The sequence below is a fragment of the Cephus cinctus genome, unplaced genomic scaffold (genome assembly GCF_000341935.2).
Source record: "Cephus cinctus unplaced genomic scaffold, Ccin1 Ccin1_scaffold0597, whole genome shotgun sequence".
Lineage (NCBI taxonomy): Eukaryota > Metazoa > Arthropoda > Insecta > Hymenoptera > Cephidae > Cephus > Cephus cinctus.
In genome coordinates this window covers 508,617-526,268 of record NW_014333243.1, presented here as the reverse complement: position 1 = coordinate 526,268, position 17,652 = coordinate 508,617, and the positions used below count along the sequence as shown (strand labels likewise).

Here is a 17,652-nt window from a genome sequence, read left to right as displayed (position 1 = left end):
TTGCGAGATTTTGATTTAGCCTCAATTGAATATTTTGAATAAATTTTGAGAATAAGTCAAGATCCAATAATATCTAGTAGCATTTGGAAAGCTTTATTCAGTCTTTCGAATTTTCAATATTTCCGTACAACTGATTTTTCTTCTTCTTCTCGCAGGTTATCCAGCTACTCGTGAATCGCAAAGGTTTGAATATTTGTTCTACTAGTAGCCGCAGAGATAAACAGAGAGATTTCCAATGTGCCGCTTTTCATGGTCCAACCTTTATTTCGAGGTAGACGCGCCACCTGACGAGTTTCTGAATTTCCAATATATCCATGATCGCACGTTGGCTTGATTAAAAAAAGTAATAACACCTGGCCGCGATCCCGGTACCACATGGCGCGAAGGCCCACGTGCCCACAACCAAACGTCATTGCTTAATCCTTTCTAAAATCCGTGCGTGGAAACTTAATAACTGCCTGCATAAATGCCTAATATAACGGAGTCTTTATTTCTGGCTATTGAATTGTTACTATTTCTTCATCACTCAGTTAAAGACTCCACCACATCAGGTATTTATGCAGGCAGTCACTAAGTTTACACGCACGGATTTTAAAAAGGATTAACCAATTACGTTGAGCTATTGTTGTTAAACCTTACACGCGATTGATTACCTCCGTGTAAAACACGTGCGTGTTAGCTTACTCAGTGTCAGCTGGTATAAGTATATTCGAACAGAGTTTGTCAGCATAAAAAAATTCAGACGTGCAAAATAAGAAATCAATCGTCACTACAGCGGAGCAATTCTGAAAACATAAGGAGCATCTAAGGGGCAATTTCGTTAGGCATTAAAAGACAGTTTCAATATAGTGTAAGTATAAAGTTAACGTAGCTCAATAGCGGATATTATAATAATGAAAATATTTATTTTTTACATTAACGGTACGAAGTAATGTATAATGTGCAATTACGTAATAGTCCTGTCAACGTCAATAGTTTACACGCGGTATACGTGCATCGTATTACAATAACCTACAATGTACATATGCTTAATTAAACTGTATACCAAAACGTATTCTCGCTAAGGAGCACTAGAGTAGAAGGCACAGCTATTTTTAATAATTTTTCAAAGTAGATGGCACCCTTTTATTTATACACGTAACTCTCAGCGCCACCGCGTCCAAAACCTGCAATCGTAAGTTAGCATTAATTGTCACGCATGGGCACGAAAATTATTATTCGTCAGGAATCAGGAAAAATAATTTTATTTTTTAATTGGCCAAGGACAGTCGACCGAAGCCGTGATAAAAAAAAATGGAAAAATAAATTAAATTAGTTTGACGAATTACCTCCAGGGCCAAAGAGGGCAGCGTAGCAAGGAACGTGGCAATAAGGTTTGCCCTCGTGTTCAGCATGGTTGCCAGGAGTTAGGGTTTTGTTGCACTTTTCGCAGCGCAAACAGGCCCCGTGCCAATCTTTACCCAGCGACGTCTTGCGCTCCGCTGAAAGAAAAGTTTAAGCCAAATTTTAAAAGACGTGCCATAATAAGATCCTCTGGGATTCTTTTAATGTTACGACTGGTTATCGTCACAAAAATTACGAATATTTTCTAATCTTTACACAATTAGAAAATCACGTCAATAACAAGACTTCACGTATAATTAATATTCGTCAATTTTATTTCAATCAATAAAAGCTTAATTTACACGGTTTTGAAATACGTGTATTGCGAATTCCCCAGAATGCTAATTCCTAGGGTCACTTTGGCTAAAAATACCTTTTACGTTTAAAAAGTAGAAATAAAGTATACCCGGTGGATAGACGAAAATCGAGTCCACAAATTGATCACACTCTAACAATGGTCTCTATTGTTAGTAAAAATATACTTATATAATATTTTATTTAATTTAAAAAAATATGATCCTTAATCAATGATCTCCTTACAAGAAAATTGTACGCCACGATGATAATCCTAACCTGAAAGCCTTACTCTATCTATATATGGAGAGTATACACGGGTTTTCTATACTGAAGCCTCTAGCTATGTACAGGGTGATTATAAAATTTATATAAATTTTCAACAATTGAAAACGGACGTTTGCAACGTGAGATTGATGAAATGCAGAATTTCAAATTACATTAAAACAAATCCTTAATTGCAAGAAACTAAATTGGATTTGTCTTACACTTTTTGGATTTATATATGTTATACTGAAAGTAGGAAAAGATTTTAAGATCACCCGATATATCGAGAGCAATCGAACGCACCCAGCAAAACGTTACACGCGGCAACACATCCAAAGAATATAACTGCAGTTCGCCTTGCTGTGAGATTTGATCGACCCCGTTCACAAATCCTAATTCGTTTAATGGAAACCAGATTAGAATTTCTCTTAAATGCGAAGTATTCGTCGAATTCAATTTAAAGTTGTGCAGAACAAAGTAGATGTATAGATGATATGTATATATATTATATATATATATGCCTCATTAAAAATTTAATTAAAATATATAACAATTACTGTTAAAAATTATTACTGCCGCTAATGACAGCTTTGTGATAAATTTTTATGAAAAATTATAAAAACTCGTCGGTATTATTTAATACCACGTCTCATTAGAATAGCAGAGCTAATGCGCACTTCGATTTTCAATAGTTTTATCCATTAGCAATTTTATAATTACAAAATTCAATGACGATTCTCACGAGGATTCGAACGGGGTTGTGATGATTGAATAAAGGTGCAAACCTGCAACACCCGAGGGCTCCGTCTCAACCCGCCCAGATGCATTGCATACTCACTGGAAGGCAATGCAATATACGGATACGATATCTGTTGCATTATAAAATCAACCGTATTATAAATTTTTACACTTTCAATTCCCTCCGCAGTGTGAATAGTATAACCAGTCGATTTTTGAAACACAGAAGACAGCGAAGGCGTCGTGTCGTGACTGCGTCGCGGGACACATTGGCGTATTGAATAAAGGAAGTTCTCACAACGAGTGTCGCTATGGGTGTAACGAAGAGTAAAAACTGTTTAATGATTAATTTCATAAAATTAACAACATATTCATCCCCTATCAGTATACCGACTATCCGACTCCGTAAATAATATCAGTGTCCGAATAAAATTATCATCGCCCGTTAACCTAGTCATTATAGAATTAGCCGATTGAAAAAAAGGCAAAAATTCGAAATTATTAATAGATAAAAAAAACTGAAAAATTGTACAACACCGATTATGAAAAAGGAAGCGTCGCGATAATCGCGCTTATATCAGCCCGGTAGATCGTTCAAAGCGCCAACGCCCAGACAGACGTGACCAAGACGTTCCTAAAAAGTAAAAAGATTAATGGACTAAAGGAAAAAAAGAAAAAGATATAGACCTCAAAGAAATTTCTCTCTTTACAGTCATGAGGAACGGAATAGAAGTTCGAGGAGCAAATTGTCGTCCATGGAAATCCATGAGACCAGATGAGTACAGATCTCCTACCTTACCGCGTTGGTTAGGTAGCGTCCGAGTTGCTAGTTCGCCCGTTCGCTCGCTAGGGGCGCTGAGTGCGCTCGGAAAAGTCTTCCTTAGCCAAGAAACCGACAAATGAAGAGAACAAAAAGGTTTGGGCATAGAGACGAAGTAGTCAGTGCCCTGAGAGAGATTCCGCGAGAGTCTACCTAACTAAAGGGCCATTAGTTAATTAACTGCTAATTATCTGGTAGCTGAGAGCAAACGCATAATCGCGAGCATTGCTATGCATTGCAGGGCAGACAGACAGACAGAGTCGTGCACGGATCGTTGCGCTCGGTGCCAAACAATCGGCGGCTGCACACTGACTTCCCACACTACCTTTATTCTCTTCACTCTTCACTCTTCTAGAGTATTCTCTTCGCCGCCCTGTTTCTTCTCTTCTTCTTTAAACCTGTCTCTCCTTTTTTTCTTCATTTTTCACTCCCCTCGTCCACGGACTCCCCCGCTCAAACTCACTCTCTCTCTCTTTGCTTCCATCCTCGGTCCCCCTGGGGTCTCTCCGTCTATCACAAGCCGAGAAGCAACAGAACACGACCCATCCTCCCGATGCACCCGATACTGCACCCCACCACCCTCGGTTCTTCAGCAAACCTGTTTCATCTCCGGTCTTCTTATTATTACCTACCGGGACCAGGCCGCCTTTGTTGTTGTCCTTGCGGGCGGATACTTTATTGTTGTAGCTGCTGTACATAACGTGCTTCCCTCTCTGCACGGATACGCGTCGTGATAGAATGCCTCTCTCCCTTATTCCTTATTCGCTTCACCTTTTTAGCCACTGACAGCTTCTCCAGTCATCATTCGCTCTCTCGTTCTCTCCTTCTCAGGAAACTCCCGTCCGTCCCTTCTCCACTAATTGTAGACGATAAGGCTCAACCGTCAGCGACGACAGTGACAACATCGACGTGAAGATGGAATATTTTTCTAACCTCAATTCACTAATACACGTGTAACCCGTAACCGAGTTTGAAACGGATAAAAGAAAAAAAAAACTTTTTATCTTACGCAAAAGAAAATGAATGTGTATACCTTTCTTTAACGTGATATCGAAAGACAATGAGATATTTATAGCCTCGTTTACATTCTCTCGGTATTAAATTGAACGTGGCATACGGTAAGGTCTGTAAACAGGTATTGTAACCATGGCAACGTGAAACGCTATTGTATTGGCGCTGAATTTCTTTTGAGCGTTCCTGTACAGATGCGTCAAGCGTAATGACAGCTACTACAGGACTGGGCGTCGTGCACAGTCGGCGTTCATGAGTTACCGAGCCGAATAAAGCCCTACCTCTTCAAAGTGCAGACAGCTTTTTGCTAAAAGCACACAAAAATATAGAGCAGCAGCGTTTTGCCTGCTTGCAATAATTACGTCGACATTTACTTCGCGCTGGTACGGTGCAACGTGTATTGTGCAACAGTCGCCGTCCCCTCGTCGGCATAACAAACGCACTCGAATAATTGTGGCCAAAAATGTGAAAAACAGAAAATGCAGAAAAATATTTTCCTTATACGTAAAAAAAAAATATGTACAGTCGATTCAAAGAGTTTTAATTTACCAAACGGTTAACTGGCATACAGTGGTGCATCAATGACGTCGATACGGTTGCATAATGAATTCCTGCTTTACACGTGATTCGATTGTTAATTATAAATACTGTTAATGCATCAACTAATTCATATGTATATAAGTAAACCCGGTACAGTTAAAAGTACAGGAAGCGTGTAGCTCCACAATGATTTAGTTTGCTTGGTACGAATGTACAGGTTACTATCGGCAGTAATGACGATTCTCTATCGACCAATTAGTTCTCAGATATACCTGTGTATTCTATTGGGCGTTTCAAAAGATAATATTTACACGTTAAAAAAATGTACGTGCAAATATTGAAATATCTGTCAAGAAATATTCTCGACTCTATTTTAGTTCTGTTAGTTCCGGTATCGATAGCCTTATCGAAGTAGGACGACATGGTGTCATGAAAGTATGATTTACGTGACTTATCGTTTCTAATAATTTAGCCATTTTTTTTTTAATAATTAATTATCGACTTTGACTCCCCTTAATAGCATAATCTATTATAACGATTTTATCATGCCAAAGTGTCATGGGTCAAATAGTAAATATCTTTGAGTTCTATTAAGATTTTTTAAACTTATCTCGAATTTGTATAAACATTGATAATAATTCTTTGTGTATATATTGAATTTCGAAAATTAATAACAATTAAACTGTAAACACCAGCTTCTTATCATTAAGATACTCGGTATAGTCTCGCGTCGACTGAACGGCAAGAGACTCGGCCAGGCTATATATATTAGGTGGACCGGAAAGTAGTGTCCTTTTTTTCCATTGAATTCAAATGCGCAGAAACGACATTACTTTCCGGTCCCCCTAATATATATATATATTCTATAACACGAAAGTAAGGCGCGTGGAGTGTCTAAGACACAACTCAATGCTTTTCAAATGGAGAACAAAATCGCACGACCATTCTCGGGCTAAGACATGCCCCCTCCCTCCCACTTCGAAATCCCGCAGAAAAGCATTTTCACGTAAGTAAATCTACGGATGATTAAGTGTATGACATAATATTTGCTATATGGTAGTCCTCGAGGTCGTTGCGAGTGACATCACAGTGACGCAGTCTGGTAAGAGTAACATCATCGAACATCGAATTTTGATTACCATGTGCCTACGCATTGATGATCAATCGTTTTGTCATTTCTTCAAGAATGACATATGACTCGTGATAAATAACGTCATTGCGGGTTTGCATTTTGTCCTTCGTTCGAGTGTTCACTTCGATATTCAAATAATCGAGCAATAACATAAATATTTCCAAGAACAAGGACCCATCACGATAACTCGACACATAAGGAATGCCTGTATACATATATGTATATACATATATATGAATATGACATATCAACGTAATTTATGAATTTGCCCGCCCGCCCCCTTAAAAAAAAGACAACTGACGTCAACACTAAAACTTTAAAAGGATCAAAGTTTCGCGTGGTCACCTTTAATGAAGTCAAAGTCTAGAGAGAGATAGAGAGATAATTGGTGAAAGAATGCCGGCACGTAGCAGGGTACCTTACCGAGAAAAAAAATTTACAATTGTTTCTCGTGTAATTTAGTCCAGTTATTTCATAGTTACTCATTCCCGTCATAATCATGCGCCGCCATTTTGTAAAGTTACACACGTGCACGAGTAAGCGAATGCATGACGTATCTATACAGCGAGACAGTGTCGCGTATGTACGTACGTGTTTATGTACAGCTGCATAGTTACATTTCCAGAGACTGCTACAAGCGTAACTGGAATTTCATCAAGGCGTATATCATTTCGGAGAATAATTACCCCAAGCAATTCCGCAAGAACTGCCGAACGATTTTCGAACACCTTGACCAACGAGAAACCTGAGTTCTGATAACTGCACGAGAAAACCTGTACATTTGTCGTAGGATGAACTAAAGTAGCGCTGATCTACCAAATTATATTCAATACGTTCAAAATAGTCTCGTCTTTGACGTAGTTATTCGATTATTTCGTTTGATCACATTTTTCAAATCTTATCTCTGGTATGAGTACCTGTATTATATACGTGTGTTGAGATTAATTTTGTTACTCAAAGAGGATAACCATGTCCAGGAGATAAAACTTTATAAAGACTGAATCTATCAGCACGGTTACAAAAGACAATACCAGACTACCAGCAGTTTAAGAAACATGGCGGCGACGTTAAACGTAACCGTTCTTCGATCTATTGTAACGTTGTGTACGACTAGATGAAACTGTTGCCGAGTTTCTATCGTCAAGATACACTAGAGTGGTTAGAAGCACATTATTTACCTGTATTTTCCTTTTATACTTGTCAAGGTGGTTCACTTACATCATTGATATTCACACGTCATCCAACGATAATTTCTTCACTCACCATTTACGATAAATTTCAACTAAGTAAAATTTACTTAAGCGTGTAAATGCCATTGTAATATATATTATTAAGGATACAAATATATTTGTCTTCTGAATAGAACGCGCTACGTGTTCTAATCCCTATCGCAACGCATAACCTACAAGTATACACCGTAGCAACTGTCACGTGTTTTTCCGTTATACCACTTGTATTCATAATACATAATACGTTTCTATCCTATGGTACAGTAATGTATCTGAACTCACCGAAATACACGGGTTTCTCGCACTTTGGACAATTTGGCATGATGCTAATTTCTTCCAAATAACCGACGTTGTGTGGTTGATCGAACTTGAAACGAGCGATAACGTCTCTTCCGTAGCGTGGTCAAGCGCCTACTGGCTGTACTGGCAATACTGCCACCTACTGTAGTACTGGCCATGGCCTCTCTAAGGTAAAGCAATATTCTACAGTTGATTGAGCGTGTGAATGCGTCGATGTGTGCTGAGCTCACCATACGGTATTATGTATGCATGATGATGTAATCCCTACCCAGCATAAATTCAGTCCGCCAGATGAAATATGCGTACGCTCGTATTTACACGCAAAGCGCCCTCTATATGCCATAGAGGGGCATTGAATAGTATTTCTATGCGTTTTGAATAATGCGTGTACGTTCACCTGTGTTGATTTTTTAAACAATGAAAATTAAAAATTAAATAGTTGACACGCTTTCGACCTTGATTAGTAATTTTTGTGATAACTGCTTGAGTGTACTAACGTATAACTACGTCATTTGAAAACTATTATGTACATTTTACAGGTAGATTTTTAGGTTACGTCGTGAATTTGGGTATTACGTAACTTATTAAAGTGTCATAAAATCTCAAGAATTTTATAGATACTACTGGATATGATATAACGAACTCGTATCTCTTAAAAATAATTTTTAAACTGATTACTGTCAGAAATTTAATCGAATATGCTTATCTGAATTAATATTCACCTAAGTCAAGATATAGACTGATATTTATGACAATATATGTGACCATGATGTATGTTTTTCATAAATATAACTATGATATAATCTCAATATATTTTATACACTTCAAGCATGAGTTAATTTTTATGTAAATCCACACTTCGGTCGTCCATACGAAACAACCTATGGGTCGATCCACGAGTTCAATGTGTTATTTTGATAGTTCGAAAATAATAGTCTTTAGCAAGCCACACATAGCTCTACATAAAATTGTTGTTACAATGGTGCATGATTTTGTACTGAAATATATTTTATTTTTCCATTTTAGCATAGATTTCCATAAAATTATCGAACAGTTTAGGAACTGTTAAAAAATACATCGCACTCGTGAGCGGACTATATATGCTGATATATATATACACCTTATACAGAATCGAAAACTATAAAATCTATAATTTATACTTGGTGGTCCGTAATTTGGTCTCTTAACTGAAACTGGTAAAGACTAATGAATATTTCTCTGGTCAATGACTAAAGAGACTATAATTAGATTCAACACGAGTCACTGAGACCTAATAGTCTACTCCGGAACTACATATAACTAAAAATTGTACCGAGCTTGTTCAATTCGGAAGTTGTCGCACAGGGTGTCTGATTGTGAGACACCCCAACCCAATGCGTTTTGAATGGGGAGATAAAATCGTGCGACGCACTGCGGGTCAAATAAAGAGCTTTGTGTACGTTATCAGATAATTTTTAATAGATAACGCCGTTCATAACTATCTTTATAAATATAATTCGCGGAAGTCGTTATTGAAATTCAAATCTTTATTTATCAAATCTCTTACGTATATTGGAAAACGAAGTCAATACACGACCTTATTAACAGTCAGAGATTGAAGAAGCAGTTAAAAAAAAAGGAAAAAACGAGTCACGACACAATTATGCATTTTAATATGACGAGAAAATATTTCTTTTGCATATAACCATGAAGCGACAAACAACAATGGCTTCTTTCATACATTCTCGTCGTAATAAAGTCAATCTTCAAGTTGAATTCATCCGTACTTCGCATTGCAAACATGAAGAAAGAGAAAAACAAGTAACTAGACTTTACTAAAGTCCTTATTTTATATACAGAACCAATACAAAAAGTAATTATCTAATTAGGTTAATTTGAAAACATAAGGGTTTCCGGTATAAACCACATCCTATGATTAGATGCAGAATGTTACAAAGTCTAAGGAAACTGAGCAGTTAGTATTTGGCAGTTCACGAGCATTGTGCTTGCAATTTGTATAAATCGTAGATTTTTAAATAATATAAAAATGGACGAACGTTGTCCAGTCTCTTTGAAGTTGTTAATAGTTATCGAGAACGACTACGTGGACCTGGCTATAAAGATTCTGAGAGAGAATCATCGAAAATCCGTCTTTTTGGAAGCAGCCGGTGCGCTTCGGGTAACTGCCGTTCAACTGGCCAGTTGGCGAGGTCGGTTAAATTTGCTGGAACTCCTCTACGAGAAAGGTGCGGACATCAATATTTCTGACAAACTCGGTAGAACCGCGTTGTATTACGCGATTCACCACAGCAACGTCGAGATAGTCAAGTGGCTCCTCGAGCATGGCGCCAATGTCAACAGTAAAGTCGGCATCAATTCCTGGCCGAAGGATATGCCTTACGCTACAAACATGACCATGGAACCAGACTGTCCGATTGGCCGAAACGTGGGTGTAACTTTTGTAAATAAAAAAATAAAAATAAATAAATTAAACATTGTAAGTGAAATAACGCTGATAAGTAACTTGTCAATGTAGCTGCCGTTACCTGAATGCTGGGGCAGAACGCCTTTACATCAGGCTGTGCGAGCTAATGAGCCGGAAATCGTAAGAATGTTGGTTAATGCAGGAGCGATGGTCGATGCGCAGGATGAACAGGGTGTGACGCCGCTTCTTCTGGCGGGGGCCAATCTTGATTGCAGTAACAAAGAGGAGATGATGAAGTTTGATGAGGTGGTAGAAATTTTAGCATCGGCCAATGCTTCCGTCAATGTCGTCCATCCGGATACTGGTAGGATAAAAAAAAATTTTGAACAAAGTTCCACCAATAATACCAAAGCTAGTCTTAAATATAAATTAACACTATCATTTAATCAAAGGAACAACTGTACTGCACCATGCATCTATGCTAGGCAGTAAAACAGCTATAAAGAGGCTACTGGAAGCTGGTGCATGGCCTCTTTTTCAGTGCATCGGTACAGGAAGCACTGCACTACACATTGCCGCCGGTGAGGGTCACCTGGAGACCTTACAAGTTCTCCTCGAGGCAGTGGATCCTGTCTGCGTAAACATCCGGGACGAGGTATAATTAATTGTTCCAATTAATCGGCAACGACTGATCGCAACAGGATTCGTTTTACTGAAAAAAAAAAAACAGAGTCCAGTCAGTGATCATTGTTTATTTAACGTTGCAACAATAGGTAGGTCGTACTCCGTTGCACAAGGCGGCTTACCAAGATCATCAGGAATGTGTCCGGATGCTCGTGGACTACGGGGGGAATCTCGCTGCGGAAACGAAAACTGGCGTGACCGTAATCGACGCCATGCTCGCCCACGTGCGTGCTCCTCTGCCCTTGTTGACTGAGGTCCTTGATTCCTGTGTCCGAACGTCATGCGGCTCCGCTACTGAAAAGGGTCGCAACGTAAGATGATTATAAGGAAGCAGATTTCTATCTACCTACTGTGCAGTGATATCACGAGTCACTGTGGATCATCTGCTCGCCGAGCACGTTTACTTTAAATGAAATCATCGAAATTCGTGACGAACACATTCGTGCGGCCGTATTTAGATATACGAAATTTATTCGTGGAATTAGCGAGAACGCGGTAGTGAATGTTACATGTATATTAAATAATGAGGATTGATCGAACGGGACTTTTGTATTATTCATCACTTTTTTTTTTTTCTTTTTAGATAACTGTAGACTTTCACGTACTGGCGCCTGTTGGAAATTTGCAGATGAGTGTAGTTTGTGCATTAATCGCATCCATTTCGGAAATCGAACAACTGACCATCCTGCAGCATCCGTTAGTCGAAGCATTTCTTAGTCTCAAATGGTCCAAGCTACGAGTCTTCTTTTTTCTTTTTGTTTTGGTATACATGTGCTTTGTGCTTCTACTGTCTGGCTATGGTATGATTCTCATAGAGATGAACATAAAGTACTCAGTGCCAACTGGCCTCCTGATGGTGTGTTCCTGCTTTTTGCTGGGGCACAACGCGGTTCAAGTATTAATGGCACCCAAGTAAGTCATCGGATAATTTTTTTTTTCAATACTTTAAAGTAGGTAACTTTTGACTTTGTCGTTCATCCGGAATAGTCACCGAAAAAGTATTTCTTAGTAGAGCCTTAACTAATCGTGCGACTGGTCACGTACGATTCTGTCATTCTGTTTCGGTAACCAATTTTGCAGCTCTGTGAGTCACGCCGCCTACTTAGGAAGACACTAAAATTAAAGGAGAATGTTTTTTCGGTGCTTTTAAGAAAAATTATTATAGTACATTGGAATAGTTAAAATTGCATTAAGTTGACGTCTAACGGGTATTACTTGTCTGTCGATTAGACATTACTTGAGACAATTTGAGACCTGGATATCCGCAACGTGTGCCATCATAGCTCTAATCATCTCAACAACCAGGATCGATGCGCATGAATCGAATCAAGATGCATCGAATCGAATTGAATCGGGAGAGGAAAGGAAGGATATAGCAGAGCCGTGGGTTTTGCACTCGGTCAGCCTTGCAATTTTACTCGCCTGGATGCAAATGATGCTCTTTATCGGCCGATTTCCAACCTGGGGATATTACGCGCTCATGTTCTCCACCGTGCTCAAGAACGTGTTAAAGGTCAGACAGAAGGTTTCCGTAAATGCGAACCGGTTCGTTGTTATCTATACTGCATGATATATAAGCAATGACCGACCAGTATCTTTTCCAATATTTTTTTTTAAATTGGCCACAGTGCATAAATGCATAAACAGAAATGAAATTTCGGATTTTTCGCATAATCGCGTACCCGATCGAATTATCTTTTTCGCAATTGCCGCACGTAACGAGATGTTTGCAAGAAATTCCACGAGACGCAGCTATACTCCATGCGAAGTAAAACCTAAATTATCTGCATTCCGAACGCCGTTAGAGTAAGAGGAGACATTTTAAATGTCTCATATTGCGGAACCGTATTCCCTCTCTGCCAGCCATCCCTTTAACGACGAGCATCCGGTGCTCTTTACTTCGTTTCAGGTGCTTCTCGCGTTCATCTGCCTGATTTTTGGATTCGCGTTAAGCTTCGCCGTTTTGTTTCACGAGAACGACCAGTTTGATGACCTGTGGAAGGCCGTCGTCAAGACCGTCGTAATGATGATGGGCGAGTACGAGTACGGGGATCTGTTCGCATCCGATCAAGAGAAAAAATCACTTCTGCCAATCACTGGTAGAATCGTATTCGTCCTTTTCATTATGCTGGCCAGCATCGTTCTCATGAATCTGATGATCGGTCTGGCAGTCAGCGATATTCAAGGACTCCAGAAAGAGGTGGGTCGTGTCAGCTTGTTACGCTGTTATACATTGTTAGCATTTACCTGAAGCGTCCGTCTATTTTCTCTCTCCCTGTATCTCCACCTAACCGAAACGTCCCTCCGTTCACTACCGCCGGCTATAATGTCATGCGAAAGCAAGTAAATACGTTGAATCCTCACAGGGACACATTCGCCGCCTCCTGAAACAGGCAGAATTCGTCGCGCATCTTGAGAGAATTACGTCTCATCCACTATTCCGCAATAAATGGGTACATAGGAAATTACAAGCCTTTCTGGACTCCCGGCAGTCGATTCCTACCAGGATAGAACTGCCTGCCGACGGAACGTACAATCGTAACACTCACGAAATTCACAACGATCTTGTAGAAGCCCTCTTCACTCTCGCATCGAATAATCAATCAGTTGCTGAGTCAGTCGCCAAGACGGACGGCAGTGTATCTAGGATCCTGATGAATATCGAGGATCAACTACATGAGTTACGAAAACAAATTCACCCCAACGTGGCGTCCCGACGCATCTCGCGTCTGCTCGTCAACCGAAGAGTTTCGAAGCACACGAGGAGCGTGATAGTCTGAGTCTTTATAGAATGAACGTGGCGGCGAGTGAATTAAACTTAGAGACTAATTGCTTCTTCGTTGACGTCGAGCAACAGTGAAGCATCTACTGCTCGAACGTGTCTGCTAGTGACAAGTAACGATCGTTTCTTGAACTGCGTGGTAATTTCCTGCTTTATCATTCGAGTCACGCTCGTAAGACTCACCGCGTTCCTTCACAGATGTCGCTAGCTAATATTTCATTGTCAAACGCGAACGAACGAAGACGAGGACCTCTGCTCAAGACGAATCGAACTGAAATTGTCATGACTTGTCATACAAATATTATTGTTTGTGTCTCTTAAGGAATAAATAATTATTTCAATGCTTCGTTGTCGGTTCTCGTAATGCCTTCTCTCACAATATTTCTATTCCCTCGTGAGCCATGCCAAAGTAACGCTTCAAGAGCGTGACGCACCTTTTTGGAAACATAATAGATCGCTTTTGGTACTCGCTGATTTGTACGTGAGATACAGACCGTCGCTCGGTTGACCGCAGAATAACGTGTCACGCAAACTATAGTACGGTCGATACCAACGGAGACTACACAAGTTTTTGAGTATTCTGGAACCGCTAGTAAGATTCCTTCACGCTAGAGAGCAGTGTTCACCGTGTAACGCGTACTAAATTAAAATTTAATTATGATCGCATATTTGTCAAGGAATCGAAGCTTTTTTTTTAAATAATCAAAACTGTTGGAAAACTGTCTATTGTTATTTTAATGGAGATTACAGCAACTTCCACTCGATATTCTGTTGTCATTCCTGAGACGAAATCTCAAGTGTGTATTTTGGCTCAAAGTCTATTTTGACAGGTAAATTATACGGATGGTGTATTGTGAATTCTTAAAGGTTATGCTTAATGGGCCGTCTCGTCGAAGCCTATTTTCAACAATGACGCTTCAGTGAATGACTGCAAATGCACAAAGGAACGACCACGAGGATTCTCATGGACCCGGAAAAAAATGTTCACGCGTGATTACGGGAACGCGATTTCTGTCTCGTTTGCGAATTTAGCAGAATGATGTAAAACGAGAAACGAAACTGTATGAATGGGAATAAAGGAAGCGGGCAAAGGAAAAACAGCATGGCGGGACTGTGAAGCGCTGGCTGCATAGCAAGATATTCACGCAATTAACCAATAATAAATAAAGCATCGCTGCGCCAATTTGCTCAGCGATGCGAATTTCTTTCTTTTGAAAATGACAGACTTTTCTGTCCTTTGGATAGTTCCACGAGTATTTCTCGTACCACGCGTCTCTGTCAGCCAGTTACAAGTTCGAGTGACTAGAGACAATAGCAATTACAATTAATAATACAATTATTATGAGATCATATAATTTTTATGATTTTTTATTATAATTTCTTAATTTTTGTTCAATACTCCATACTGTTGCCTTCCGTTATATTTGACGGATCGGTTATTTTATTTGTATCCGTTATCTCGTTACAGCCAATAATCATTCGATCACTGTTCCAAATGACAAGCCAGTTGGGCAACTGGCGACATTTTTAAAATAACGAAACGCATTAAATCCTATCAAGCTTCAATCTTGGCTTCAATCTCTTCTGATCGATATCTAAACGGACCCCACAAATCGAATATTAAAATACTCTAATCCCATACACTATCTAAAAAAGAGCAATTTTAGACCACTGCGTAGGAGAAGTTTAGTCGCGATGTCAATTTAAATCATATGAATATCACATAGAGACAGTATTAGTTCTATACATGACTTAAGATTCGAAGACGTCGTGACAATCGTGCACGACGGAATCAAAGTCGTATGATGTAATTCAAGGTGGACGACGAACTCTTATCGTTATATTGATAACGTAAAGAATAGATCATGGCGAGTGAATGTGGCGGCAATATTGACAGGCGATATGATTTTTTTTAGTGGTGCAATAAATAACTTCAGTTAATTCGAATAAGAAAGATAATAAAAAGTATTAAGAACAAAAAAGATTACGAGTAAGTACGTCTTGATGCATTCGAATAAGAGGCCAAGCGCCATTTTAAGTATGGCGCTTGCCATCCTTTGATTATGACGTCATAATTATCATGGATATAGGTAACACCTGGAAGAATTCTATCTTTAAGATCAATCAAGATTCACTTAATTAATTTATTTCACATCAGCGACCACTTTTTAAGCGTTAGATTTCTTTAGGAATATAAAATGGATCTATGATACATTAAATTTTTGCATTTACCCTGCATCGAGTTTATGTGTAAAATTCAATTAAATAGTATGAAACATGGTTTCAAATCAATGGGCAAGGGCACGGAACAGATTTGAGGTACGTAGACAAAAATTTAGGGTCGGAGCATATTCCAGATTTCTAGCGGATTTCTTTTTCCTAACTCTTGCCAACTGTCGAATGCGCTTGGGTAATAATTTTTACGTTCTGTTATTTCTTCGATTAGCTCATTGTTAATGTTTCCTTGGAGTTCTTCAGATATCCCAGAGTTAAAGAGTTGACCTTGTTCAAAAATAAAACCCAAGAAAACTTCCAAGAGAGATGCGCACGGCTACGTTACCTACAGTCTCCAGCAGTTCATGATGTTTTAAATCTGCCAAGCGACGTAGCCATTAAATATGTCAGTGTACCGTTTCGCGAGGGCGCTATCGCAATTCCGAAGCCTCGGCTAACAGAAACAAGCGTCTGGTTTTGTTAAGTCGACTGCGAGCAGATTAAGATACTCCGGGATCTTATTCGCTCGGCCGATCCATGCCTCGTTTATTTTCGCCGACTTCGGTACGCTGATGATGCATGTCTGAAACTCGAGGCGTAACTTTGTTTTTGTGCAAGCGACACGAGTGTTGATGGTTGTCGCTCGTGATGGAACGTTTGCCATGGCGGAGGCAATGGCGACGGGAACGAGACCGATTACGATATTCTGTAAATATCCGTAGAAGTGAATTTGCATCGAAGCGACATGAGAAACAAATGATACCGATGAGTAACGCATAGAAGGATAAAGTCTTACCTTGTGAGTTTCCGATGCGACGACGGGTGCAGTAATGAGTACGAAGAAACAAGCCCGAAAGTGACGCGTGGACTCGGCCGACCGTTTGGTTTTTTCACTGTTCTTTCGTGCACGTGTTGCTCGCATCCCATTGACAGGCACTCGCGTCGCGTTGAATCACGTCGCGACGCTTCTAAAGGCGCTACTTTTCTGTGTTGCGTACATAAAACGACCGTAGACGAACGACGACGTCCAAGAATGACGGCGTTAACGACGACGCGGAAGGAGAATGGTAGTCAAGTAACTGGAAGACGATGAGAAGGAAAAGAGTGAAAAAGATATCTTGTTAGCCAAAGAGAAGAAGGTTGCGGACGATGATGAGAATAAAGAAGAACAAGGATAGTAGAGGAGATCAGAAGAGAAGCGATAAGATGAAGGCGCAGGGTAGGGCAGGCGGAAAGGAAGACGAGGATCGTAGAGTTGCGGCAGCGTGGTACGTCGACAGGCACTTCGGCTCCGTTCGTGGAGAGTCGGGTCAGTTCGGGCGGGATCGGTTCACCGCCTGCTTGCAACTCTGCCTTCCATCGCTGGGCACGAGGCTAGAGGCAGGCCAGTGTGGTGGGGAATCCTCGGCTAGAATCTCGTGGTGGGGATACGTCGAGGTGAATACGAGGATGCGATTGGTTGACCGTGGGAGAGCTGCCCGCCCGAGTGATCCGGCTGGCAGTCAGTACCGAGCATCCAGGGAGAGCACTTCGACCCGGACGAGACGAAAGACGAGACCGGACTCACTCGGCACGATGGCCGCCCACCGCGTGTTTCATGCCGTCGTACATTTCCTACCGCAAGCCGAGCGCGCATCGCGGCGACTACGCAGCGCGGCGCGGCCGTGTGTTACCGGGTTTCACTAAGAGAAAAAAGAAAAAAAAAAGAAGAGTCTCGCGGCAACATTTCCCTCACGCGGATACACCGCGCCATTTCCCATTGCCCTCTCTCTCTTTCTCTCCACCCCTCCCCCCCTTCAGTACCATCGGACGACTTATCCGCCCCGCGCGGCTAGTTGGTACCTTCGACCCCTG

General features: G+C 40.3%; 3 protein-coding genes and 1 long non-coding RNA gene across 4 annotated transcripts; 1 reads left to right on the top strand and 3 right to left on the bottom strand.

Moving 5' to 3' along the window:
• Positions 1-883: 883 nt before the first annotated feature.
• On the bottom strand, positions 884-7,873 carry LOC107269075 (cysteine-rich protein 1). Its single transcript, XM_015742527.2, has 3 exons — positions 7,697-7,873; positions 1,329-1,481; positions 884-1,166 (listed from the first exon to the last, which is right to left on the bottom strand). The coding sequence occupies exons 1-3, from the start codon at positions 7,734-7,736 to the stop codon at positions 1,126-1,128; spliced, it is 234 nt and encodes a 77-aa protein (XP_015598013.1). The 5' UTR covers positions 7,737-7,873; the 3' UTR covers positions 884-1,125.
• Positions 7,874-9,457: 1,584 nt separating this feature from the next.
• LOC107269083 (transient receptor potential channel pyrexia) lies at positions 9,458-13,598 on the top strand. Its single transcript, XM_015742548.2, has 8 exons — positions 9,458-10,139; positions 10,230-10,482; positions 10,571-10,773; positions 10,892-11,113; positions 11,386-11,714; positions 12,033-12,315; positions 12,712-13,002; positions 13,169-13,598. The coding sequence occupies exons 1-8, from the start codon at positions 9,741-9,743 to the stop codon at positions 13,580-13,582; spliced, it is 2,394 nt and encodes a 797-aa protein (XP_015598034.1). The 5' UTR covers positions 9,458-9,740; the 3' UTR covers positions 13,583-13,598.
• LOC107269084 lies at positions 9,846-11,384 on the bottom strand. Its single transcript, XR_003060056.1, has 5 exons — positions 11,153-11,384; positions 10,925-11,096; positions 10,588-10,830; positions 10,240-10,479; positions 9,846-10,149 (listed from the first exon to the last, which is right to left on the bottom strand). It is a non-coding gene; the product is annotated as an uncharacterized LOC107269084 (long non-coding RNA).
• A 2,110-nt stretch (positions 13,599-15,708) lies between the features above and the next one.
• On the bottom strand, positions 15,709-16,743 carry LOC112494536. The gene is made up of 2 exons (XM_025086273.1): positions 16,595-16,743; positions 15,709-16,504 (listed from the first exon to the last, which is right to left on the bottom strand). The coding sequence occupies exons 1-2, from the start codon at positions 16,718-16,720 to the stop codon at positions 16,253-16,255; spliced, it is 378 nt and encodes a 125-aa protein (XP_024942041.1). The 5' UTR covers positions 16,721-16,743; the 3' UTR covers positions 15,709-16,252.
• Between the last annotated feature and the right edge of the window lie 909 nt (positions 16,744-17,652).